We start from the raw sequence: 26,702 nt of genomic DNA, 5'->3' as shown, positions 1-26,702 counted from the left end.
AATCTCTCAAAGGTTCAAAAACCCCAGATAAGCAGTGTCTGGCCTTGGTGAGTTTATACAGTGGAATATGACTCAGCCATAGAAAAGAATGAAATCTTGCCTCTGCAACAACATGGATGTACATAGGTGGTTTGTGCTGAGTGAAATAAGACAGAGAAAGACAAATGCCAGATGATTTTTACTTATATGTGGAATCTATGCAACAAAATAAACCAACAAGCAGAACAGAAACAGATTCAGAGATACAGAGAACATTTTGACAGTTGCCAGATGGCAGAGGGCTGGGGGAATAGGTGAAAAGGTGACGGGATTCAGAAGTACAAATTGATAGTTACAGCATAGTCCTGGGGATGGAAAAGTACAGCATAGAGAATATAATCAATAATGTTGTGATAGCTATGTATGGTGTCAGATGGGTACTAGATTTATCAGGGTGATCACCTAGTAAGTTCTATAATATCTAGTTACTATGTTGTAGACCTGAAATGAATACACATCAACTGTTATTGAAAAATTAAAAAAAATAATTAAAAACAGCATGTTATGAGTAACCTAATAGAAAGATAGAGTCAATAAAGGGTATTCCTGTGTGCTAATATTTAGGCAGCAATAATGAGCTGTGAAATTTTAAAGGACAGCTGTAAAACTCAGTAGATCATGGGCTGGGGTTAAAGTTGACTCAGGAATTTTTTTTACTACTTTTCAATAAATAAATAGTTGAGGAAAGATTTGGCAAAAGGAAGAAAACACCCCTCCTTGTCCTCATTCTCTCAGGAAAGTGGCTCCTGTTAACAAGTTATTTGAGTGTTTACTTGGCCTTGACTGCTGAGCAGCAGTGTGTCAGTTCTTACCCTTGAACCAAGTGAGAGTTCAAATAAACCAAAAATGTTTTCACACAGATGGCCCCTTCTTCCCAGGAGTGGTACCAAAATATCCTCTCCCGTTTGTCAAAAGAGGTCGGCAAGAAAAAATTGGAAAGGCAGCCCATGAACTGATAGTCCTTGATTGGGATAAAGTTGAAATTGCTACTTGTAGATTTTAGAGTATCTGGCACAGAGAAGTAGGCATTTTTAGCTTTGCTGAATTGCTGTATCCTCTGTCTATTAGAGGACCCCCACAAAAACAAACCTTCCCTTGACTGCCATTCATCTCCATCAGTTCTCCCTGTTATTCTGCTGCCCGTTTATAGCAAAGCTCTTACGAAGTTTCCTGTGCCTGCTTGCTTCGTTTCCTCCCTTCCCATTCTGTTGTGAACCCACCATCAGTCTTTAGTTCCTTCTTTATTGAAACCACTCTTGTCAGTATCACCAGTATTTCCATGAAGGCTTTCTGGTGGTATCCCACTTACTCTACTTCTCAGAGTAATTGAGAGAGTTAATGACTCTTCTAGAAATAATTATTTTCCCCATTTTTTCCCCTGGATATAATATTCTCCTCGATTTCTCCCAGGCTCACTGGTGACTTCTCTTCAATCCCCATTGCTCCTTTCTTTCCCCTTGTCAGTCTAAGCGGTTGGAATGTCCCAAGGCTCCTACCTCGTCACCTCTTTTCTCATTTTCCTTTGAGAGCTCATGCAGTGCCATGGGTTTACAGGTCTAACACCTACATTTCCAGCTCTGACTCGCTCCGCAGCTCCAGACTCCTACGTGTGATTGTCGATTGACGGTAGTACTGAGATGCCTAATGGGCTACAACAGCACTGTTGACCGTACCCCTCTTTGTCATCACCCTCTCTCCGGTCTTCTCCATTTCAGTAAACAGAGAGCTATTATTTATTCTGTTAAACCACAACTAAGTTATTCTTGGCACATCTCTTTATCTCACGCTCTATATCCAGGCCTTCAGCAAATCCTGTTGGTTCTGTCTTTAGGATATGTTCTGAATCCACGTACTTTTCACCACCTCCACAGCTGACTCACTGTTCTACCCACCATGTTCTCCCCTCTCTCCTGAGTGATTACATTACTCTACTCGGTCGCCCTCTTCCATGTCTGCCCACTTCAGCCTCGCCCCTGCCAGCCAGTGATCTTTCTAAAGTTTAAATGAGAGCTCATCATTCCCCTTCTCTAAGTCCTCTAAGGGCTTGCCGTCACATTGGGAATAAATCCCAAAATCATTTTAAAATTCATATTTTCATTACAGTTGACATGTCATATTATATTAGTTTTAGGTATACAGCATAGTGATTAGACTCATACACCTACAAACTGATTACCCTATTAAGTCTAGTACCCATCTGACAGCATATAGTTATTTACACTATATTTATTACTGTATTTTCCTATAATATATGTAATGTGTATTGCTGTTCATTACATCCTCAGAACTTTTTAGAACGAGCAGTTGATTCTTCTTACTCCCTTTCTCCTTTTGCACTCAATTCCAAAGTCCGTCCCATGGCTTTCAAAGCTGGATGGGACCTAGACCAGCTTCGCCCTGTGCTCTTCGCCTGGCTCATCCACTCTCACCATAGCGGTCATTGGATGTTCTGCACATTTGCTAAGTAAACTGCGTCCCCAAGGCCTGCACTTGGTGTTCAATTTGAACAATCCACGAGCCCGAGTCCCCATGTGAAAGAAGGGAAGAAAACCACTGGTTCCAATCTCATAGGGTGGTTGTGAAGATGAAGTTAATGTAGCAAAAAGCACTGAAATGGTGTCTGACACATGCTAAGCACTATATCAATGTTTGCTATTATTTTGTTGGTTGTTATTTCCGCTTTTAAGGACAGTAGAGGAGGCGTGCATTTTGATTGTGTTGAGTTGTAGATGCGTGTGAGACATAAGACAAACTCACTACAGGCGGTGAATGTGTTCATCTGGAATGATGGATTCTGCATAGTAAGAGGTATTCCCAATACTTTGGAAGAATGAGCAAACCTTCTAACTGTAATCTAGAACCCAGGGATTAGCTTGTCAGTTGTGAAGGTATGAATCATGCTCACAACTCTATTGACGACTCGGATCAATGAGGCCAACTGTTTTTGTGGTTTAGATTTTCTTTTCTTGGAATGTGTTTCAGTGAGCCAAGGCCTGGATTTTGCTCTGGAAACCTGTCCTGCCGCGTCCATAATCTGGCGCTATGCATCCGGATCCTGGACCCTTACAGACACTGCTGTATGTCACTCTTCCCTTTCTGTGCTCCGCTGTGAGTTCAGGTAAGAACAGAAGAACCGTGGTGTTTTAACCGAGGCGTCTCCTCTTCTTAATCTTAAAACAACAACCTTGACTTCAGTATTTTGCTGGTGGTGATGGAGTCTAAAGACATTTATAAAATTTGTTTGACCAAATTTTAAAACTTTGATTAACTTCGCAATTTAAGAATCTTTTAGTAGTGCTTCTTGGGCATTAGCAGGCCTTCCCATCATTGTCCTTGTAATGTATGCCTTTTATTGCCTTAAAAATAAATATTTTGCAATTGTGCCTTTTTCAGTAAAAAGATATGTTTCAGATTTCTGAATTTGGAAATTATAACAGGAACAAAATGCTGACTACATACCACCAAAAAGAAATTTTAGTATCAGCATGTAATAGCATTCAGTTTGGAGTAAGAGAATTTGGTTAAAAACCCAGCTCTCATGACCTTGTCTAATTTGTTACCTAACTCTGCGTGCTACTGAAAAGCTTAAATGTGTTTGTTGTTAAGTGTGTATAGTAAGCCTGAGCCTAACAATGGCCCACAGGCATTTCTTTTTACTTTAGATTTGTGTAAAGATGTGTTATGATATACATTGATGTTTACTCATTAAATAATATTTCTTTTCCTCTGTTAAATACACTGTACAACTATATTAGATTTAGTAAGGGAAAATTGAATTAATGATTTTATTACATTTTTTTTTTTTTTTTGCTAAACAACAACTTCAGATTTAGTAGAGAGCCACTTAATCGTCATTTCTGATAAAATATCCTGTAAAAATAGATTCAATAATATATTGGTGTGGTTTTTTTTTTTAAGTATTTTATTCTGCCAGAGTAATAGCATTCCTGCCCTCTTCCCTCTTTTTTTTTTTGGGGGGGGGGGCGGGTAGAAGAGAGAGCTCTGTTTTGATACTTAAGTGTGTGAACACCCTCTCTCCCCCCCAATTTCTGGGAGAATAGACATAACAAGTGAAACTATTCCAAAACCAAATAAAAATAGTAAGGTTGATGCCCTATTGAGACTTCTATCCAAAAAAAAAAAAAAAAAGGATAGACTTTGTAGTCCATTGTGGTTTCCTAACTTTCTACTTGCGCTTCCTTAAAAGTTGAACATTATTTTATATTGAAGGGAAGTGGTAGAGCAGTACTGTAGCCTTAGTTATAAAATAACTTGCTCTTAAAAGTCGAACCCTGCTGGTCACATGGTAGAGATTTCTTTTTAGTTTGAAAGTCATCGCCACTTTTTCAGACAATCAACTTTCATTTCTTAAAAGCTACTTCCTTAAATGAGCAACTTGCCATTTCTCATTTATAGCTTAAGGATTCTTATCCATTGTACCCTGATTGTTAAGTTGTAGGTTAACATGTTGCCTTTACTTCTTCCAAAAATGGGCTGTTAAGACTTCCTAAAACGTTTACAAGCATTAAGAACCATAACATATATAGATAAAGCAAGGTGGACTGAGAGGAAATGTCTTTAATGTACTTTCTTTCTCATTCTCCCCTTCCTTTGCACACGGGGAATGTTTCTTTGTAGACCTGGCACCTTATTTTATTTCTGAGCCACTGTCTGCTGTCCAGAAACCTGGTGGACCTGTAGTTCTACATTGCTCTGCTAAACCTGTGACCGCTCATATCACGTGGTTGCATAATGGAAAAAGATTGGACAGAAACTTGGAGCAGATCAAGATTCACCAGGGCACTTTGACTATTCTCTCTCTCAACCCCTCCCTTTCGGGTTACTACCAATGCATTGCCAACAATAGCGTCGGTGCAGTTGTGAGCGGCCCTGCAGCAGTATCCATTGCAGGTGAGTTTGATTGTGTCCCTGTTTTACATGGGTTTTCCTGAAATTACTGTCAGTGGTTGCACTTTGGAGTTGTGGGAAAGCATGGGTTTTGGAGGAGGACACACACGAGTTCTCCTCCCTGCCTTGGCGCTTGCTGTGTTTAACGTGGGGGAAATGCATTTGAACCTGTGAGCCTAGCCTGGTTGTCTTCATCTGTAACAAGGGTATGGAAGTGGATTTGTACACAGATAGGACAGTTTTCTAAAGTGGATTCTGAATTTCTTGATATTTAAAAGTCCTTAATCTGAGCAACAACAAAAAACCTATTGTCTACTTTGATACTCAGTTATTTTATGCAGTTCTTTATCTTTCTTTCACATCTAATTGTTTTATTTTTGCCTGATCACTGAGTGATTTTAATTTATTTAATTGAAACCAGGCTAAAGAAACAGGAAAATAATAACTGACTGTAAAGAAAGGAATGTTGAGTGTTGAACTTAGAGAAAATCTGGACTTCGCAGTTTTCTTAGTAAGTTTGAGCCATCTGCCTTTCAAACGGCGATGGCTTCCAGCAAGGGAAACCGTCTTTGCAAGGGCACCCCTATTTACAGAGCAAATGTGGATTCCCCAGGAGTAGTGAGTTTGTCATAACTGAGAAGAGCAAATGTTTGTGTAGAGCTGTGACCCGTGGATCGCCCCAGGACGCACAACTGAGAGCAGGCGAGTGGCAGGCTGCCGACTGCGCTCAGCACTGGAGGTAACAGGCTTCCCTGCAGGCTGCGTCAGTGGTAACTGACACGGAGAGGGCCTGAGACCCAGCCGGCATATGCAGATAATCCACATGACATCAGCGTTGTTTTTCCACGTCCTAGGTTCCTCATAACCCATTTCATTGAGTATGAGTAGCTGCAAACAGAATACTGATGCATAGGGAAAGTCAGTTTTGTTTTCTTTTTAATATATTTTTATTGATTTCAGAGAGAAAGAGAAAGGGAGAGAGAGAAAAAAAAAAAAACACATCAGTGATGAGAGAGAATCATTGATGGGCTGCCTCCTGCACGCCCCCTACTGGGGATCGAACCCTCAACCCGGGTATGTGTCCTGACCAGGGATTGATGCTCAATCAGTGAACTATGCTGGCTGGGCAGGGGGAAGTCAGTTTTTGATGAGGGACTGGATTGAGAAGGGTCTGTCTCAGCCGTGGGCAAACTACGGCCCACGGGCCAGTTTGAAATGAATAAAACAAACAAACAAAAAAGACCGTACCCTTTTATGTAATGATGTTTACTTTGAATTTATATTAGTTCACACAAACACTCCATCCATGCTTTTGTTCCGGCCCTCCGGTCCAGTTTAAGAACCCATTGTGGCCCTCGAGTCAAAAAGTTTGCCCACCCCTGGTCTATCTTGACAAAATGGGAACAGTTATGCTTTATAATTCTCCCTGATGTTTTAAGAGTGGTTTGCTTTTCTCGATATCTTCAGGAAAGGGTGCCATGGCCTAGCTCCCACCTCAACCATGCACCTCTACCCCAACTGCTCTGTGGGGTAAAAAGAGCTTGCTACCCTGTGACCTGGGGTTCGCTGCCACCATCAGCCATGCCGCAGATGCTGTTTTTAGTTTTTAAGTTTCCTTTAGGAAAGAGAGTTCACATTTACATTTATTTATTCTGTGTATTTATTTATTTTAGTTCTTGGTGATTTTGACTCATCCACAAAGCATGTAATTACAGCAGAAGAAAAAAGTGCTGGTCTCATTGGCTGCAAGGTACCAGATAGCAACCCCAAAGCCGAGGTGCGCTATAAAATCCGCGGGAAGTGGCTGAGGCGCTCTACAGGTGAGAGTTTTCATGAAAAGCCAGTGGCACCCAGAGGTCAAATGTTCATTAAAGAACCTGCTATAAAGCTCTGCGTGCTGGGGATCGTGGGCACAAAAAAATGCATTGCATACGCGTTCTCAGAAGTCAAGGGAGGAGACTAGAAGAAGTGGTTACCTGACAGAAATGATGACAGTCTGCACTCCCTGTGCTCACCCCCTCCACTCCTTCAGGTCTCTGCCCAGACAGACCTTCCTCTGAGAAGACCGCCCTCTGGGCCCTTCCTCAAGTTGTATGCCCTGCTGCTCTGTCCTCTCTGTTCAGCTTCATTTCCCCCAGAGCCTGTGTCCTCCATGTTTTGTTTGCTGGTTGGTTATCTGCCGCCTCCACTCAGCACTGGACTGTCAGCTGCATGAGTTCGGACCTTTATCCTCTTTCTTCGTTGCTCTGTCGCTTGTGCCTGGGCCATCGTTGGCAGGAAATAGGCACCAATACCTGTTCGTTGAGGAAAACAAGGACTGAATAGCCATGACCGAACACCGGCGATCAGTGCTACAGGGGCAGGTTTGCCCCGGGTGGCGGTGCAGCTGGTCACTGAGACTTTGTCTAACTGCTTCTCCTGCCTGTGCTCCCAACCAGTGACCTGTTGTCCAGTGTTTCCAATGGGCTTGATTCGGTTACTGCAGTACTCCTGACCTTTCCTTTTCTGCCTTGACTTTCCGTTCCTTCATTCAGGAATGCTCCTCACTTGTGTATTTGCTGCTAGTCTTCTGTCTAAATTTAAAGCAGAACTATCAAAATTGATTCGTTTTCACTGGTATCCTTTGTAAAGAGAGGCCTAACTGCATTCCTTTCCTTCCTCAGAGAATTACTTAATCCTTCCATCAGGAAACCTTCAGATTTTGAATGTATCCGTAGAGGACAAGGGATCATATAAATGTGCAGCTTTTAATCCTGTCACACATGAATTAAAAGTCGAACCCATTGGCCAAAAGCTCCTTGTGAGTCGTAAGTATTGGGGAGAATATTGGTAATGAGGAAGAGTCCTTGGGAGCATTCCTCATTGGGAAATGAGAGTTCATTTTTCTTTCAGATCGTGTTTGTTTACCATAAGGAAATCTTATAAAAAGTTAAATACATAAATGCATAATAGAATAGTATTGAACATGTTTTAATGATTATTAGAGGAGAATTTTGATTAAGATGACAGAGTGCAATACATGTAGAGAACTTTGCCCTTTGCTCAAATAAAAATGAATTATAGAAAAAATATAACTTGATATTAGTGGTGATCAAGTTTGTGGCTGTAAATTATGAAAAATAGGTATATGTCCTTTTTCCTACCTGATTTTTAGCTTTCATGCCTAATTTTTACAATAAGGTGTTTCAGTTGAGGTAGCACCAATAGCCAAAGCTTAGTGAAGTAGTGGTTCCTGTCCTTCATTTCTAAACTGCTAATTCAGAAGTAGCCCGAGAGGATCACAAACTCTCTTCATTTTAATTCTCAACTACAAATGATTTAGCTACCAGATAGGACCTTGTCGTGTAAAGAAGAATAAATGGGAAGGTGGGAAGGCTCACAGAACTGCTAAGGAAGAGACGGGACGTGATAATTTTTTGTTTTCTCTTTTTTCCAGGCTCTTCTTCAGATGATTTTCACATTCTTCACCCCCGCCTTTCACAGGCATTATCTGTGCTTTCTCATAGTCCTATAACCCTGGAGTGTGTGGTGAGTGGGGTCCCAACTCCTCAAGTGCACTGGCTGAAGGACGGTCAGGACGTGGTGGCGGGAAGCAATTGGAGGAGGTTGTATTCTCATCTTGCCACAGATAGCATTGACCCAGTGGATGCTGGAAACTATTCCTGTATGGTGGGAAGCAAGTCTGGAGACGTCAAGCACGTGACTTACATGGTTAATGTACTTGGTAAGACGCTACTTAGTAAACTTTTTTCAAGTCAAGCTATTTTCCTGATCTAACTGATGTTTGAATGGAAGATCGTTTCATGAACTATAAATGAAACGAGGCCTATCAGGAAACACCTACACCAGTAGACAGAACGAACTTCATTTTCTTAATGGACTCCTGAATTAGGGAGTATTTCTGGGTGTCGCAGGACATTTCACCTGGACGTTCTTAGGAACCTCATCCCAGCCCGGTTACATAGCACAGAGCTTGTTTTTCTTAATGACATGGAGGAACGAGACTGGAATTCAGCAGGATGGAATATTCTGGGCTACTATCAGGTGTACTGTCCAGTAATAGTAACTAAGGCAGAGAACTGACTGGAAAATATCATCTCAAAAAGGAATCTATTTCATTCATTTTCCCTTTTGCAATGCTTTCACTGTATCTGGCTCATAGAATTAGCATTAGTTTCATCTACATTTCTGTATCTACTCTTTATCTCAAAGCTGTTCCTTTCTCTCAGCTACCTGTCTCTCTGTCATGTGTAGTAGCAGAAAGGTTTTCCTTTATAAAAGCAGGTTTTCATGAAAACCAGAAAAAATAGATGGTAAATGGTTTCATACTTAATACAGTTTTTGTAAATCTGTGCGAGTGTAATTGCAACAGTGGCCTGATGTAGGTTACACTGGAATTAATGTAAGTGTATGGCGAATGGGCTTTAAGGTTTAATGATCGTTCGGACTAGATTAATATGCCTAATCATTTAATTTGGGCATATATTACAAATGTCAGTGCATGATTTACTTTGTTTAGGTAAAAACTCACTTGATGGATATTAAAGGAAATTTTTTGGCCAGTATACACCTAAGAATTGGCTATAAAAAGAATTTAACTTCTGAATAAGAGTTTTTCTGTTTTGGCTCTTGTTTGAAATCTAGGGAAACTATTACTTTATTTCAAACAAATCACCTGAAACTAATGCTAAGAGAAGCCCCAAATTAGAAACTTTATGTGTATGTGTGTGTGTTGAGAGAGTTAAGTGGGTGGAGAGAGCTATAAAAAGAGATTATAACATATTAGTAACATATGGTTTACCCTATGAAAGGAAAGTTAAAATACATTTCTAATTTTTTTCTTGACCACAGCAGATGGGAGAATGTGAATAAACAATCCAGTTTGGTTTTAACTAGTTATTGGTAGGGAAGATTTTATCTGACTCGTGTGATAATTTATGTTTTGTTTTCAGAACATGCTTCCATTTCTAAAGGACTGCAGGATCAGACTGTGTCTCTGGGGGCCACAGTGCAATTTACCTGTGAGGTTCATGGGAACCCATCCCCCAACCGTACCTGGTTTCATAATGCACAGCCCATTCCTCCTTCCCCACGACATCTAACTGCAGAAAATGGATTGAAAATCAGTGGTGTTACCATGGAAGACTCTGGCCTGTATCAGTGTGTCGCAGATAATGGGATTGGATTTATGCAGTCTACTGGGAGACTTGACATTCAAAAAGGTAGTGTTTCGTCATGTGATTAATTATAGGAAATTCTACTTTTCAGACAAGCTTTTGTTATGGTTGAAATTTAACTAAAGGGAATGATCCCGTCACTATCACAGAACTACTCCATGTTCCCTGGTCCTTCCTAGTTGCAAATAGGCATGTCCATGAAGCAGCCTTATTTAATCAGCTCATTAACAATTTTTTAAAAAAATATTTTTCAACAGATCTTTCCAAGGTCTTTCTGTAGATTCTTGCAATTTCAATTAAAATTCTAACAGAATATTTTGAGGGCTTTGACAAGCTGATCCTAAAATTTATATGGATGATCCAAGGCCCAAGAATAGATAAGGCATTCTTAAAAAAGAAAAAAATGTGGGGTCCTTGCCTCACCAGATTTTAGAACATATTCCAAAATCTGGGGCAATTAAGACAGTTGTATTGACGCAGGAACAGAAAAATAGACTCTTGGAACGAGGCAGAGATCTTCAAAAAGACACTTGCACTAAGGACTTGACTTAGGTGGCTTTGCAGAGCACCCGTAGGAGTGGGGGGGAGGACCACCTCCAGGTCAAGTTTTGATGTGAAATAATTGGCTGTCAAAGTGGAGAAAAAGAAGGAAGTAAATCTCTAAATCATCTTGTATCCAAAGAAATTCCCAGTGGGTTAAAGATCTATACACTAGTAGAAAGGCAAAATGGCAAAGTTTTTGAAGAAATCATAGAAGAATATCTATATGATCTCAGTAAAACTTTTTAACAAGATATTTTAGGCTAATTTTTAAAAAGATTGATGACTATTGAAATTAAAATATCCTAGTCATTAAAAGATACCATGAAAAATGAAAAGAAGCTGGGAGAAGATACTGGTAACATAGTAACTAACAAAAGAACAGTATGTGGTATATGCAGAGAACTCTGAACCATTGCAAAAAAAGATAAATGGTCTAGTAGAAGAATGGACAAAAGACATTTCACTAAGGATAAATATGTGACATATAAACACGTGAAAAGATATTCAGCGTCGCTAGTGCTCAGGGAAATGCAGGTTATGACTAGTGAGATGACTAGCATTTAACACATAAGAGATTCAGAGATCTGATAGTACCCAAGTCAGAGATCTGATAGTGGCAAATGTTGATTGGCTTCTCAAATGCAGGGAGTTGGACTAGAGAAAGAGAAAGCTATGCTGGAGAAAATGTCATTTGTCACCAGTATTCCATTGTAGGCATACTTAAAAATAGTCCCAAGGCCCTAACTGATTCGGCTCAGTGGGTAGAGTGTTGGCCTGCACACTGAAGGGTCCGGATTCAATTCTGTTCAAGGGCACATGCCCGAGTTGCTGGCTCGATCCCTAGTGGGGTTGTGCAGGAGGCAGCTGATCAATGATTCTCTCTCATCATTGATGTTTCTATCTCTCTCTCCCTTCCTCTCTGAAATCAATAAAAATATATTTTAAAAAAGAAAAAAAAATAGTCCTGAGAATACTGGGACCAAAAGCAAAGAGTTGGTGCCACTTTTAGAAACAAAAATGTTGCCCTAACTGGTTTGGCTCAGTGGATAGAGCGTCGGCCTGCGGACTGAAGGGTCCCAGGTTCGATTCCGGTCAAGGGGATGTACCTTGGTTGTGGGCACATCCCCAGTAGGCAGTGTGCAGGAGGCAGCTGATCAATGTTTCTCTCTCATCGATGTTTCTAGCTCTCTAGCCCTCTCCCTTCCTCTCTGTAAAAAATCAATAAAATATATTTTAAAAAAATTATTAAAAAAACAAAAAACAAAAGTGTTCATGATATGGTAGAAAGTATGTTTATCAACTTGTACTCAGAACAGAGTTTTCTCCCAAGCTTTTGTTTTTAAAATCCTCACCCCAGGATATGTTTTCATTGATTTTTTTTAGAGAGAAGAAGGGAGAGAGTCAGAGAGAAAGAGAAAGATTGATGTGAGAAAGAAACATTAAGCAGTTGCCTTCTGCACTTCCCTGACCAGGGACAGAACCTGCAACCTTTCGGTGTATGGGAGAATGCTCCAACCAACTGAGCCACCTGGTCAGGGTTCACAGGCTTTTTATAATCAGACTAGAAGCCCGATACAGGAAATTTGTGCAAGAGTAGGCCTGCCTTCCTCCGGCTGCCAGCACCGGCTTCCCTCTGGCACCCGGGACCCGGGCTTCCCTCACAGCCCTGGCTTCGTCCTGAAGGTTGTCTGGAAGGATGTCCGGTCTAATTAGCATATTACACTTTTATTATTATAGATTGCCTAATCCTATCTCCCACCACCAGAAATTGACTATTTTTATGAAGGAATAGTTTTTTTTACCACTTTACACCTTTTTCATGTTAAAGTCTGAGGTTTTGGCTTCACACGGTCTATATTTTTAGTGGTCACGTGTGTACAGGACACCTATTGGAAAGCTCTCTGCAGATTATATACATTCCTTTCTTTCTGAAGGACAGGAAATATGTGTAGGAAATGTGTGGGACCCGACAACTATGAAAAATCCTACTTTTTATTGATGCTTTACTTGATGCAGGTTGAGAAGAGAACTAACCAGGGAATTGTCTTTGTTCCAATCATTACTATCCTGACTGTATCACTGCTTGTGTATGACATTGCAAACACTATTTCAGTGAATGATCGTGTTCTTCACACTGTTCTGCATGTAAAACACTGTTTAGAAACATGTATAAAAGAAGATGTTTCTGACTGCCATTTGCTCACGACATTGAGAACTTTTACACAATAGGATGGAATTATTTTGCACTGTGATACTATAATGTTCTTAATTTTTTGTATGTGAATGACTTTTTTAACAGACAGTGGACTCAAGCCAGTAATAATTACAGCCCCAGCAAGCACAAAGGTGGCAGCTGGAGACTTTGTGACTTTGTCCTGTAATGCCACCGGAGTGCCAGTTCCGGTCATGCGCTGGTATGACAGGCATGGATTGATAACCAGCCACCCGTCTCAAGTCCTTAAATCGAAATCCCGAAAGTCGCACTTGCTAAGACCCGGGGGCTTTGATGCAGAGCCTGTCTACTTCATCATGTCCCGAGGTGGCTCCAGCTCACTGTACATCCAGGCCGTCGCTCAGGAGCATGCTGGGAAGTACACCTGCGAAGCCACGAATGAACATGGCTCCACGCAGTCGGAAGCTGTCCTCACAGTGGGTGAGTTGCCATTGGTGTTTTCTTTTCTAGGTGAATAATTTCCTTTGATAATAGGAGATAACGTACTTTAAAGTGGTAGTTTAATGAATCCAGCAATCTCTAAAGATAGATTTTCCCCTGATGACAGTGATATGTAGAATGGTAATTTTTGATATTTGGCCTTAACATGAACTGGCTGAACTTTGGTTTCCATTTCTGATGTGTTTGCTAAGCTTGTAGTTGTCATATGGAAGCTCCAGATATGACCTGTGGGGGAGGAACAAACTTCTTTCTATCCTCAAGGCTGGTCTAATCATCAAATAGATAGGAGACAGATTAGCAAGAGAAAAGAACCAAATTTAATACATACATGTGTATGGGAACCCCACATACAGGAGAGAGCCAGAGACCCCGCGTGCAGGGGAGGTTCCGAGATAGAAAGGGAACATAGGCACATAGGACACGGCAGGTGACAAGAAGAGCAGACCTTTAATAAACCCAAGGTTGTCCTGCCCTCCAGGTAGTCAGAAGAGGCTGTCTCTGCGCATCCCTCCTGGGCAAGGCCTCTGATAAAATTCTTCCAGGTAGTGAGGCAGGGGCAGAGGTTTCTCGAGAGCCTGCAGCTACCGTTGCCTTTAGCTCAAAACAGTCTGCATGCCACTGAGCACATTGTGGGGAGACTCATTCTAGACCCCACAGACCTCTTTTCGTGATGAACGCGTCTGGTTTTCTAAGCTACTGAAAGTGCCGTTGCAGACATTCTCAAGGTGAGCCCTTGATCAGAGCAGCACCCGCCGTCTGAAGGGTTGGCTTTCATGAAGCAGGTGCAGTCCTGGTGCTCTCAAACGATGCCACCTGTGTGTTTCCCCATCTTACTTGTTCTTTTCCTAATGGGGTGTATAATATTAATTCTGTATATTTTACTGATTTTTTTTTTGGTGGTGACTTAACATCTAGTTTTTGAAGTACTGGTAATAGAATATCAATATTATTAAAATAAATTCAAATTTGACTAAATTCAAATTCAAACCTTACACCAGTAGGTATTTAAATTTTTAAAATTTCATTTATTGATTTGAGAGAGAGAGAGAGGAAGGGGGAGAGTGAGCGACCATTCATTGGCTGCTTGTATGTGGCTCTGACCGGAGATGGAACCCACAACCTTGGTGTATTGGGACAACGCTCTAACCAACTGAGCTACCCAGCCAGGGTCCTCAGTATATATTTAGAGCAGCACTCCCAGCAGGTACTCAGTTGAGTGGAGATTGTCACCATATTTCTCATGTGAGAGTAAGACGATCACAGAGCAGTGCTGCCCTGACTCTTGGACCCGAGGTTCCTGCCCTGGGCCTCTGCTTTAGTGGTCTTTCTTCTGCCTGGGTCCTCGGGTCCTCAGGCCCCACAGGTCAGAGGCCATGGGGTCAAGGGGCTGCTTACCCAGAAATTGGTGCCCTGTTTCTCCTTCTGTACAACAGGCCTGGGCTTCAGAATTTCCTGCTTTAATTAGTGAACAGTCTGATTCCATGCAGGTCTTTCCCCTGCTCCATCCACCAGAGTGTAGGCCACACCACCAGTGTGCCGGTCCCGTACACCAGTGGAGTGGCCCGGGGTGTGAGGTCCCTTGCACCAGGGAAGTGGCCAGGGGTGTGAGGTCCCTTGCACCAGGGGAGTGGCCAGGGGTGTGAGGTCCCTTACAACAGGGGAGTGGCCAGGGGTGTGAGGTCCCTTGCACCAGGGGAGTGGCCAGGGGTGTGAGGTCCCTTGCACCAGGGGAGTGGCCAGGGGTGTGAGGTCCCTTGCACCAGGGGAGTGGCCAGGGGTGTGAGGTCCCTTGCACCAGGGGAGTGGCCAGGGGTGTGAGGTCCCTTACAACAGGGGAGTGGCCAGGGGTGTGAGGTCCCTTACAGCAGGGGAGTGGGCAGGGGTGTGAGGTTCCTTGCACCAGGGGAGTGGCCAGGGGCTGGTCGTCTGCATAGGAATGATAGTGAGGTAGATAGAGGGTGGATGCGCCCTGTCTTTCCATTTGCTTGTACGCAAGGACCCTAGCTCTGGGTGAGGCTGGAGGTGGAAAGAGAGGGGAAGGCCAGGGACTCCATTGCCACTCTGTGCTCCTCTCTGCGTGCATGCAGAGGCGGGGATGGTGTGAGTGTAAGCTCGCAGGCTGTGTGAGGCTGGCTCTGCCACGCAGGAGCTTTGTCCCTGGGGCAAGTTACTGAACTCGTCTCTGCTTGTTTCCTCGCCTGCGGAACAGGTATAGTGACATGCCCCACTCTTAGGGTCCATGTGAGCATTCAGGGAGTTAATAGGTGTAAAGTGCAAAGAATTGTGTCTAGCAACAGAAATCCTCCAATAAATACTGAGTGTTAGGGTATGGCTATTACCATCTACTTTTTATTAAATTATAATCACCCATGTGGTGATTAAGGAAGGAAGGAATAGTCACTGATTTTAGTACCTTTACAAATCCTCAAGTAAAGAAGGTATTGAGTGCTGTCTAAGTGTATAAATATATATGAATATGCTATGTGTGTGTTTATGTATCGATTCTGCTAAGCAAAAGTACGAGAGTCTCTTCACAGAATTGTTAGCTGTAAGACAGGTGTAGTGCAGGTGCTGCTTGGGGAGCATTTAGCGGAAGTGGTGGCTTTATGTAAATGTAGGGTAGAGGGAGCTGTAGAGGTCATAGCCATAGCTGTGAAACTAGATATTTCCTCTAAATGCCTCACTTTACATATGACCTGAAGCCCTTAAAAGATACATAAGCTGCCTTGTTTAGATTAGATCTTCTTAGACCTTTAAGATGGCCCTCTGCACGATTTTAACGTCTTGATAAATACCATTTTTATGTATAGTAACCCCATCACCTACATCCTGCCTAAGTGGGCCTGCATTGCCTCCTTTACACGCTCTCTAATAATTATTGAGCTGCAGCTGAGTTCATTAATGCTCAGAACAGCACAGTCCGCCTCTTTCCACAGGAATCTGAGCCTTATTAAATGTCAGTGTTCTGACAGGGAAATTTACATTGTTTATTGTGAACAGGGGAGTAGGCCACGTCAAAGAGAGAGAGGACGGTCTCCCCCACCCCCCTCCCCACACACACATCCCTGGTTTTTTTTCTCTCCAGAGACCTTGAGTTTTGGGGTAGTGGATGTGCAGATATTTGTAGAGTGAGTTGTAGCTCTTCAAGACCCCTATGAAAGTTGGCCTGAGTTTCCTAGAGTGTTGGGTGGGGTTGCTGCTCTGAGTGGTCACAGTAGGAACAACTTTGACAGATATGGTTATAGTCCCTGTTTGATTAGTTTCAACTCAGTCATTAAATTCATTGCCATAGTTACAGTATTTAGAAAACCACAGTTTTATCCATCTGTTTTCCAGTGCAGAAAACCATTCCACCTTACAAAGTGCTAGATACCTACTCTGGCATTTCACAGAGTTGCTCTGAAGATAAGTTGAAATAACGTATGTGAAACATTTTTTGAAAGTACTGTTAAGGCTTATAAATTGTATCTAGTATCTGGTGAGGGCTCAAGTTATATGACTGGGATAGTAAATGAAGATTGGTTGAATCCTCTGGATAGAAGGGTATGGACAGTCGCATTGCATCCTGAGGAACAGAGTAGAACTTTGAGACACAGGCCGGATGGAGCATGCACTTTTTCTCACGCCTCTGTATAAACTGAGGCATGCGCTATTGAAACTCTCCTACAGCCCAACACCACTTCCCTGTGGTAACCTGCCCAGAGGATCCGTGAAACTGCTATTGCTAAGAAGGTTTCTCCATACCGTGAGCCACAGCTAATCACCCCACTTGCTTGCGTCCGAATCTGCATTAGCAGGCACCAGATCCCACCCTTCCCATCAGCCCACGTTCTGACTCATAGGTAAACATGGCCGTTCCAGGAGCAATATTTTGCAGTCTCAGTGAGCTTAATTAGTTTTCTTCTCTATTATTTTCTCATTAGCTTCTTGTGTTCTTTGATGGAGGATGCTCCTGGGACACCTTTTCTCTCTTTTAAACAAACAGAGAACTGACCTTACACTGTTAGTCCTGTTTTTTGTTGCTTCTCTACTAAACTGCAGGAGTTCTCCTAAAGACACACCCTCCTTTTACCAGAAATCTGACTTCACTGTGGAAAAGAAACTCCAGCGTTGTTTCCTGTGCTCCCTTCCTCCACAAAAGTAGTAAAGGAAAAAAAAAAAAGAGACTTTTTTGGATCAATATTAATAGCACTTTAGAGCAGTGGTCAGCAACCTGTGGAAAAAAAAAAAGAGACTTTTTTGGATCAATATTAATAGCACTTTAGAGCAGTGGTCAGCAACCTGTGGTCCGCCGATCACTGGTGGTCTGTGAGGTCCGAAAGGTTGGCAACTGCTGCTTTAGAGAACCTTGACTGTCAATCCTTAAGTTTTCTCGTGCTGGCAATATATTTGTTTTAATATATTGCCCTGTCGCTTCTTCCTAGCAGCTCTACTAACATTCGTCTGCCAGCTGTTGTCACTTAATCCCTCAGAACCCTGATTTCTTCATCTGTAAAGTGGGAGTATTACTTTCTAAGAATGTTGTTTTGAGAATTAAATAAGATTATGTTTATTAATATCTGGCACCATGGTTGGTGCATAAGATGTGCTCAGCATCCTCTAAACCACTGACCTACTGCATCATATCATTGATTTTTCAGACAATTAATTTGCTCCTTCACGAATAAGTGGTAGCTACTGGAGGTCAGAGGTTTCCATGAATTCTGCATTGCATGTTACCGGCTCTACCTTTTAGGGCTCACATTGTATCAGTGTGGGCAGGCAGCAAAGCCACTGTGTGGAAGACTCAAGCCGTCTCCCCTCTTCCTCCCTCTCTCCCTGCCCCCTTTCTCTGCAGTTCCTTTGGAAACAAATACAAAAGCAGGAGTCGTCACTTCTGATGCCGCTCAGAGTGAGAAGAGAGAGGGTTCAGAAACTGGACTCGCGAGCTCGCTTCCAGTGAGGGAACATCTCAGCGCAGTGGAGTCACCGTCAGAGAAAAGTGCGAGCGGCGCCTCAGTGCCCGAGGCCCCCATCATTCTGAGCCCCCCGCAGACCCCCACTGCAGACACATACAACCTGCTCTGGAGGCCGGGGAAGGACGGCGGGCTGCCCATCAATGCCTACTTTGTGAAGTATCGGAAGGTACTGTCTCCTTGGGTATCATCGTTTCTCACACCCGCACACTGTGTGTAGCATGTGCTTATGGCCTTTTCCTTTGGGGGAGCGGCAGGAAAGATGCTCCCGGAGACACATCCCAGCTGCACTTACCAGCTTATAAAGGGGTGAGAACGAAGTATGAACAGTTTCCCCAAAAATGGATATTCTCAGGACCCCGTGACTTCTCAGCAGTTTTTATCAAACATTTTAACCTCTTGGGGATAAAGCGCTATAAACCACTTTTAGAAGTCATTCCCCCTTGTCTAACATAGTCATATACAGTTTATTTATCAAATAAAGCATTTTCTTATTGAAAACAACTTTTTGAACAAAGTCCTCGGGCATAATCTCTGATGAGCATTTGCATCTCAAGTTGTCTTCTTCATTGTACTGGAATCTCATGTTGTTTGGTTATTTATCACAGTAAACTGTTGGTTTTTCTAGATGTTTTCCCTCCAGAGGCTTATATTAAAGCAAAATTAAAAAGTCTCTTCTGTTTAGTGAGACTAGCAGATGAATGAAATGGGAAGAGAGACCCTCATACTTAAAAATCATTTCTTTGTTCAAGATATTTGGTATCCATCTTTTAATAGTAATATTTTTAATATCTGGAAAAATTAGCTTCATGAGATTTGAGCATTTCTTTACTTTCCTAACTGGATGATTCTAGATGCAGGAAGTGTTCTTAGCCACATGGAAACTCCCATATGAGATTGTCTCTTGTTTCCATTAATGAAGACATAATGGATTGGATCTCTTACATTTATTTCATCCAGCACACATTGAACAGTGTCAAGAATGAAGCAAGAATGCTAGAAATATATGGCCCATAATTATATAATCCATATATATACAAGCATACATATCCTACTTTATCATATTTATTATGTATAGTGTATGTTATCATTAGTACACATTATTAGATACTTACTTTATTCTCCCATTAGCCCAGTAAGAAACGAGTATTGTTTCCATTACAAGTAAAAGGAACCGACTTTGGGAGGTAAATCACTTGCTTGAGGCTGTAGCTGGTGGGAGGTAGCAGAGCAAGGAGTCTTTACAGTGAGAATTCCTGGGTTCTTGCTGCAGGCCTCCTTAGAGTCCTAATATTTCTTAATATGAAGAAATATTGTGTCTCTTTTATTTAACGTGGTACACCACTTCCCAAAAATTCACCTGGAATTGAATAACTTGTAGTTTTTATCAAATTTGAATGGAAACTTTGTCTACCCTTTATCTCCTGTTCCTAATGGCCCATTTTCTCTTGAGTAGCTGGATGATGGCGTTGGCGTGGTGGGCAGCTGGCACACAGTGCGAGTCCCAGGCAGTGAGAATGAGCTCCACTTAACGGAACTGGAGCCATCGAGTCTCTATGAAGTTCTGATGGTAGCAAGAAGCGCAGCGGGCGAAGGACAGCCTGCCATGCTGACCTTCCGGACCAGCAAAGGTGAGCAAATCTGCTGTAAGAGGAATGGCCGGCTGTCTTGTGTCGCTTTATTAGTAAGCATCCTTTTGGCTAGTAGAGAGTCTTATGTATAAATTCATTAAATACACCTATTATGGTACCTCTTTTTGGCCACATTGGATGGTTATGTTATTCCATTCCACCCGATGTTCCACAGATTTTTTTGAGAGCTTATGATAGGTAAGGCCGTAGGGTAGGCGATGCAGGGAGAACAGAGGTGATCAAGACAACATCCATCCTGTTGGAGCTTCCACTTTGCTAAGAAAGGTGAGACAGAAGCATAAATACCAACTACAAGGTAACAGCTCAGGTCAGCTAATAGTTACTGAATGCTTCTGTGTGCCCGGCAATAAACAAAATAGACAAAACTCCTGTTCTCATGGAGCTTACATTCCAGTTGGGAGAGATTTATACCTAGGTTACAAATATGTTAGAAGCGGTGACTGTTAGCAAGAAAAAGAAATTAGGGGATGAATGTGGGAAGTGTATGGAGTAGCAGTTGTCACAGTTTAGGGAGGTGGCCAGAGAAGTCTTCAGTCAATAGCAGAACAGAATGTTAAGGAGGTGAAGTGGAAAGCCATGTGACTATCTGGGGAAAGAACATCCCAGTAGTGAGAATAGCAAGTGCAAAGGTCCTGGGGTGGGGTGTGCTTGGTGTATCCTTGGAACACTGAGGGAGCCTCTGATGGGAACAGAGTAAGTGAGGAGAACACGCAGGGAGGTGACCGAGTGGCCACATCACACAGCACCTTGTCGACACTGACTCTGAGTGAGTTGGGAGCTTTGTAGGGATCTGAGCAGAGTTGTGACACAACCTGATGTATGTTTCAACAGACAGTTCTAGCTGTAGGATCAGGAGGAAGGCAAGGGTGTCGGCAGAGACCAGACTTGGTAAGTCCTAGGAAAGTCTGGCAGAGAAAATGCCAGGATGTGCAGAGGAAGAGTATTCTTTCTGCAGGGAGCTTGGGAGGGGAGGCTTGATGGAAAAGATGCTGTCATAGCTCAGCCACAGATGATCGTGAAGAAGACTTCAAGGAGAGGAGATGGGGTTTGGGTGGGACAGAGTTTATTGGGGCACAATAATGAAAGGAGGTATGATGATTGAGAAGAAATTATCAATTGGCTTTTGAAAAAGACCTTTTCATCTAACTACTGAGAAGGCCAGAAAAATAATGAGTATTTCTTACTTGAAATGTATTTTGAGTTAATTTTTATACTTAGTCCTCAGTTGTTTACAGAGTCTGACCTATAAATATTGAATAAGCATGTTTTTCAGTTTTAAAATAATCACCCCGTTTCACCTTTTGCCTCTTGAAATTTTAAAACTTAGTACAACAGTTATTCTGTGAAGAAAATTAACAGAATCTCTTTAATAATGAATTTTGTGTTTTAGAGTTAAGAAATATGTACAGTAAAAAGAAAAACGGACAGTTTGAAAACCTTTACCCTAGTCATTTGACGTTTTTGTGTGTGTGTTTTTTCTGTGTGTAAATTAAAGTTAGCTTGTGCAGAAAGACTCATTTTAGTTTTCCCTTTAAGGTACTAGAAAAAATAATTTTAAAAGTCAGTGCCTCTGAGAGGTAGGTATTTACAATGTAGGGCTTAAATTTAGACCTGTGACAGGTTAGTCCATATGTTTGCATCTGTGTGCCAGTTGAATGTCATGGTATCTTTTCTTACTTTGCTTATAAAGAGAAGCTCATGTTACAGCATGTTTTCTAATATTTCTAGAGAAAACACCCTCATCGAAAAATGCCCAGGCCCCCTCCCCTCCAGCGGGCATTCCGAAGCGCCCCATGGTTTCGGAGGCTGCGGACCACTTTGGAGTCGTCCTGACCGACTCCTCCAGGCACAGCGGCGGTGAGGAGACCAATATTCCTACTCTGTTCGTTTATAAATGTAGCTGATCTGTTTCAGATTGTTGGGGAGCAGAATGGGACAGGGTATTTGTTTTTTATTCAGGTTATAGCCACCATGTACTCTTCTAGGTCCTATTTCAACCATCTTCTTAAATTCCCTGTAGCACTCAAATCTCGGGACCTAGTGCCATGATTAGTGTTTAAGGTAATACACTCAGATTCAGAACATCTGGTACTAAGATTATATAACTCACAAAAAGGATTTTCCTGTCTCCTCTCTGGCAGGGAAACCACATTTATATTTTGAACTCTAAAAGTCTTACTTATTTTTGATGACTTATCAAAATATATGGTGGTACCTGTAGTAAGATTTAGATCTTTTTTGAATTGAATGATTACAAGTCGCACTCAGGTTCATTGCTATATCTTGTCAATCTTACGGTTTTTAGATAATGTATTTAATCATCACAGGAACCTGATGAAGAAGGTAGCATATCTATTGTACAAAATAGGAAACTGAGACTCAGGCAGCTATGCAGCTTGCTTGAGATCATCTAAAAACCAGAAGAATTGCTATTCAAATTCAGATTTTTTACCTCCAAGTGCAGCATTCTTTCCTTTATCCTTTAACTGTCATATGCTGTTTCTTTTAGATATTGAAGATATTCTTCTCTGTGGAGATTTTTTCCCTTAATAGCTTTCTTTTTCTATTCAAACTGTGGTGTTCTTTGATGAACTTTTAATAACTCTATATCTACCAGTAAGTAGGATGAGTTTTAACCCCAAATGAATCGACAGAAGGAAGTTGTTTGGTTATGTAGTATTTAAAGAGATTTACTAACAGTTCTGTTCATTCTGTTTCCATTGCTTTCTTACTTGAAAGGAACACAGTAAGTATCCCTCAGAGTTGCCTGCTTTGAGTAGATTCCTTTTTACCCATGAATCAGTTTGTTTTGTAAAATGCCACGCTTTCTCCATACAAGCTCCATATGCTACAGTGTTTTGTCCTCATGTACTGGTGTCTGGGTTGAGGGGTGTTGAGACCGAGGGTGCTGCTTGAGTGGTGTGCCACTACACAGAGGCGGACTCCCTTGGTGACCTCACCTGAGCAACGTCACCCTGGCCGGAGTGGGTCCTCCTTGGTCCGCTCAGAACTAGCTCACTTGACAGAACTCACAGTGGAAGGCAGTGGGCTAATTTGTGATGTAGCTGTCATACCTACCAGGCTGTTTCTAGCAGCATTCTTTCCTTGTAGGAGCGAAGTGGGGAGCCAGTTAGGGTTACACAATGGCATGGTCAGTAAGAGGAGTTAGGTACACAGTTTCAATGGCTAATGTTTCCATAGAATCTAGACTGTCTCACCTGTGGGTTAGGTCATTCCCTCCCCTTCCTACTTTCATCCTAAGCAAATTCTCTCTTTCCGTTTTTATCAGTATTGATTTTATTAGTCAAATTTTATCTCTATTCATGCCTAGCAGTCCTATAGCCTTGAGGTGTGTAAGATAGGATAGTAACACCTAATTTAATAATCTGTAGATTGTTTGCTGAATGTGTTTTATGTAGCTTGGATGGATAAAGAAAACATCTAAATTCAGTAACACATAATTTTACTGTAAATTTACTATATTACCTAATAATAGACAAACATGTACATTGACCCTCCCTCCGCTATGCTTACCAGCCAATCAGGAGAGTATGCAAATTAACCCAACAAAGATGGCAGTTAATTTGCATACGTAGGCATGAGGCAGCTGAGCGAAGACTGAAGGCTCCAGCCGGAGCAGCAAAGGCCTGGGTCCCAGGTGCCGGAGGAAAACCGGTGCAGGCAGCCAGGGGAAGGGAAGGCCTATTGCACGAATCTCTTCGTACAACGGGCTTCTAGTAAATTATAAGCACAATCAGACTTGAAGCAGCCAATGATAAAATTGCTCATACACTGTTTTAGCCATGAATCCAAATGAGCCTGGTCACAATGATCACACTACCGTTCAGTTTTTCAGAGACAGTTGTCAAGTTAGTAGGTTAATTTTACTTCCTTCTTTTATTTCCTGTATTTGGCTATTTCATTGCCTTTTAATAGGAAGATATATTATTAACTCTGGCAAAGGTGGAAGAATCTTTCATTAAATATTTGGCAGTTATCCCTTTTAGTTGGTTTGAGTTATTCTTGTCTCTAACACTGAGGGTTACTGAAGCGAATGTTTCCGTTTTCAGTTCCAGAGGCCCCCGATCGGCCCACCATCTCCACTGCATCAGAGACATCCGTCTACGTCACTTGGATTCCTCGGGCCAATGGGGGTTCTCCAATCACTGCCTTCAAGGTCGAATATAAACGGATGAGGAGTAGTGATTGGCTGGTGGCAGCTGAAGATATCCCTCCTTCCAGACTCTCGGTGGAAGTTCGTAGTTTAGAGCCAGGTATTAATATTCCAACATTTCCTTTCTATGCCATCCATGCTGACCAACCATAGGTGCATAGTTTCATTAACCATATAGTTAGAATTAGAGTATTGCAAGCTTAGTGCATGAAAATGTGAAAATCAAGAAGAGGCTACGACTGCAGTGAAAGAGCTGCCGTGCAGGGGCCTTTCCCCGTGGAGCATAGCGGACTTCAGAGGGGCTCCAGCGAGCGCCGAGTGAGCCCTCTGAGTGTATCGCTCATGGAAGTGGTGGAGTGGTGCTCCAGCACGGTCTGCAGCTGGCCATCAGGTGCGTCGGCTCTGAGGCTTCCTGAGAGGTGCAGGCCAAGGTTAGCCACTGCCTGTGCCCTGCCTGGATCCACCTGGCATGAGCTGCAGGGTGATGGGCTTAGAGGTGCCCAGAAGAGGTCGAGCTGTGTACTGAGTCCAGCTGCCTCCAGCGCCAGGCCTGGGGCCGCTTAGCAAGAGGTACAGGCGCACCAAGGCCAGATGCTGTTTGTTTGGGTTTGTGAACCTTTGAGGGATTTTAGGAAAGTTCGCTGCATGAGCCAAGACAGGCCTTTGGATGGAAAAGTCACTGAAAGCAGCTTGGGAGGGCCTACAAGTTGGCTGGGTGGGGTCTTGAGGGATCACCATGGTAGCCGGGTTGATGGAGACTCAGATATGGTGCCTGTGCCTGCAAGGGGAGGGCTCAGCAAAGGAAAGTGGCTTCTGCCAGCACTTCCGTTTGAAAGAAAGCTGCCCCTCTACCCTTCTCCCCAGAGCCAGACAATGGAGCTCCTCCTCCTACGTCCCTGGTTCCTTTCATGCTGGAGCTAAGAGTGAGTGAGTCCGAGTAATCTGTGCACCGGCCCTTTAAGAGGGACTCCTGGGACTCCAGCAGCCCTTTGTGTCAGTCTGCCACCATTCCTGCTGGTTTTTACAGCCAGGAGCTCTGGGGACTTCTCTTCCCTGCACTGGAAACCTGGGCTGGGGGCCTGGGAGGGGACCCCTCCCTCCTCGGGGGACCTCAGCAGCTGAGATAGCCATCCTGATTTTTAACGGCCACACCCATTCTGTGTCTGCCCCTCCTATGGGTCTCAGTGTGGCTTCTGCGCATCCTTCATTGTGTTCAGCTAGATTTCAGTCGGCTCTCAGGGATTGTTTTTCTGTCATTTCGATGTGGTCGTGGGAGATACCAGTACCACACTTACCTACTCCGCCATTTGACTGGAAGCCCACTGAGAAGGTGGCAGTTGTAAATGTGTGTAAAGCTCCGTGACATTTTTCAGATGGAAAACACTGTCTGCGGAAACCCCCTGGGCACTTTTGAGCTAGTAGAAACCTTGCTTTAGGGGTCTAATTTATTCTTTAGATTCCAGATTTTCAGAAACTCACACCCTTCGTGTTGTTGTTTTTTAAGTTCTTAAATCTAATACAAATGAGTATCTTCTGTTGTAGTCTAAATCTGCTCCCTCTTACCCCGTTACAGGTGGAATCAGAGTGACATAACCCACAGCGCCTCTTCATAAATGCATTCACCATACTAACTCTTCAGTTGTTCTTTCCAAGGGAGAAGAACCTGGTCTTGAGCACAGACCCCCCCACTAATACTGTCTGTGATGGGTGTGACTTTGGAACTGGATGGTGCAAGGAGCACATGTGCTCTTCCCTGTTCTCAGTCCGCCCCCTTCGGGGACAGATCATTCCTCTCTCGGGGTGTTTACATCTTGGGATTGTGAACACACTGCACTGAGCAGCTACTACCAGTTGCTAGAAATTGTCACGTGGGTAGAAATCTATTTACCACACAGGCTCCAGAGTGTGTTGTTGTTATAGCACAGTTGTCATAGTGTGAGTATTGTACCTTCAGTTGTCGTATTACAGCTTTTTAAAAATTCTGGGTTTTTTTTCTCTCTCCTCAAAAGGTTCAACATACAAATTTAGGGTCATTGCTATCAACCATCATGGTGAGAGTTTTCGGAGTTCAGCGTCTCGTCCTTATCAGGTGGCTGGGTTCCCCAATCGTTATTCTAACCGTCCAGTAGCCGGGCCTCACATTGTGTACACAGAAGCCGTCAGCGATACGCAGATCATGCTAAAGTGGACGGTAAGTAACACGTCTTCTTTAATGAGGAGGTTGTCTGGTTTGGCCATGTTAATAGTTTAATGTCCTCATGACGTGATACAGTGAACAGTAAATGTTTGAACTTTTAAAAAAATATCTATTTATTGATTTCAGAGAGGAAGGGAGAGGGAGAGAGAGATAGAAACATCAATGGTGAGAGAGAATCATTGATTGGCTGCCTCCTGCACGCCCGATACTGGGATCGAGCCTGCAACCCAAGACCTTCCTTGCCTCAGGACCATGGCACATCCCAGTTCCTGTGCCCTAACCGGGAATCGAACCTTTTCATAGGTCAATGCTCAACCACTGAGCCATGCCAGCCGGGCAGATTTCTGAACTTTTAAGTGAGGAAATTGAAGGGCACAGGTATT

General features: G+C 42.8%; 1 protein-coding gene across 1 annotated transcript in view; it reads left to right on the top strand.

Annotated features, from left to right (window-relative positions):
• Window positions 1–3,066: 3,066 nt before the first annotated feature.
• CDON (cell adhesion associated, oncogene regulated) overlaps window positions 3,067–26,702 on the top strand; it is a 41,922-nt gene continuing 18,286 nt past the window's right edge. The window contains exons 1-12 of the mRNA XM_081114041.1: window positions 3,067–3,157; window positions 4,678–4,950; window positions 6,621–6,767; window positions 7,611–7,754; window positions 8,384–8,671; window positions 9,900–10,169; window positions 12,967–13,320; window positions 18,179–18,465; window positions 19,753–19,927; window positions 21,677–21,805; window positions 24,019–24,222; window positions 26,132–26,313. Coding sequence (XP_080970167.1) covers window positions 3,082–3,157; window positions 4,678–4,950; window positions 6,621–6,767; window positions 7,611–7,754; window positions 8,384–8,671; window positions 9,900–10,169; window positions 12,967–13,320; window positions 18,179–18,465; window positions 19,753–19,927; window positions 21,677–21,805; window positions 24,019–24,222; window positions 26,132–26,313 — 2,529 coding nt within the window. The 5' untranslated portion in view covers window positions 3,067–3,081. The remainder of the gene's footprint in view (window positions 3,158–4,677; window positions 4,951–6,620; window positions 6,768–7,610; window positions 7,755–8,383; window positions 8,672–9,899; window positions 10,170–12,966; window positions 13,321–18,178; window positions 18,466–19,752; window positions 19,928–21,676; window positions 21,806–24,018; window positions 24,223–26,131; window positions 26,314–26,702) is intronic.

Source organism: Myotis nattereri (genome assembly GCF_964212035.1).
Source record: "Myotis nattereri genome assembly, chromosome: 19".
NCBI lineage: Eukaryota > Metazoa > Chordata > Mammalia > Chiroptera > Vespertilionidae > Myotis > Myotis nattereri.
This window is presented reverse-complemented; position numbering and strand designations above follow the sequence as displayed.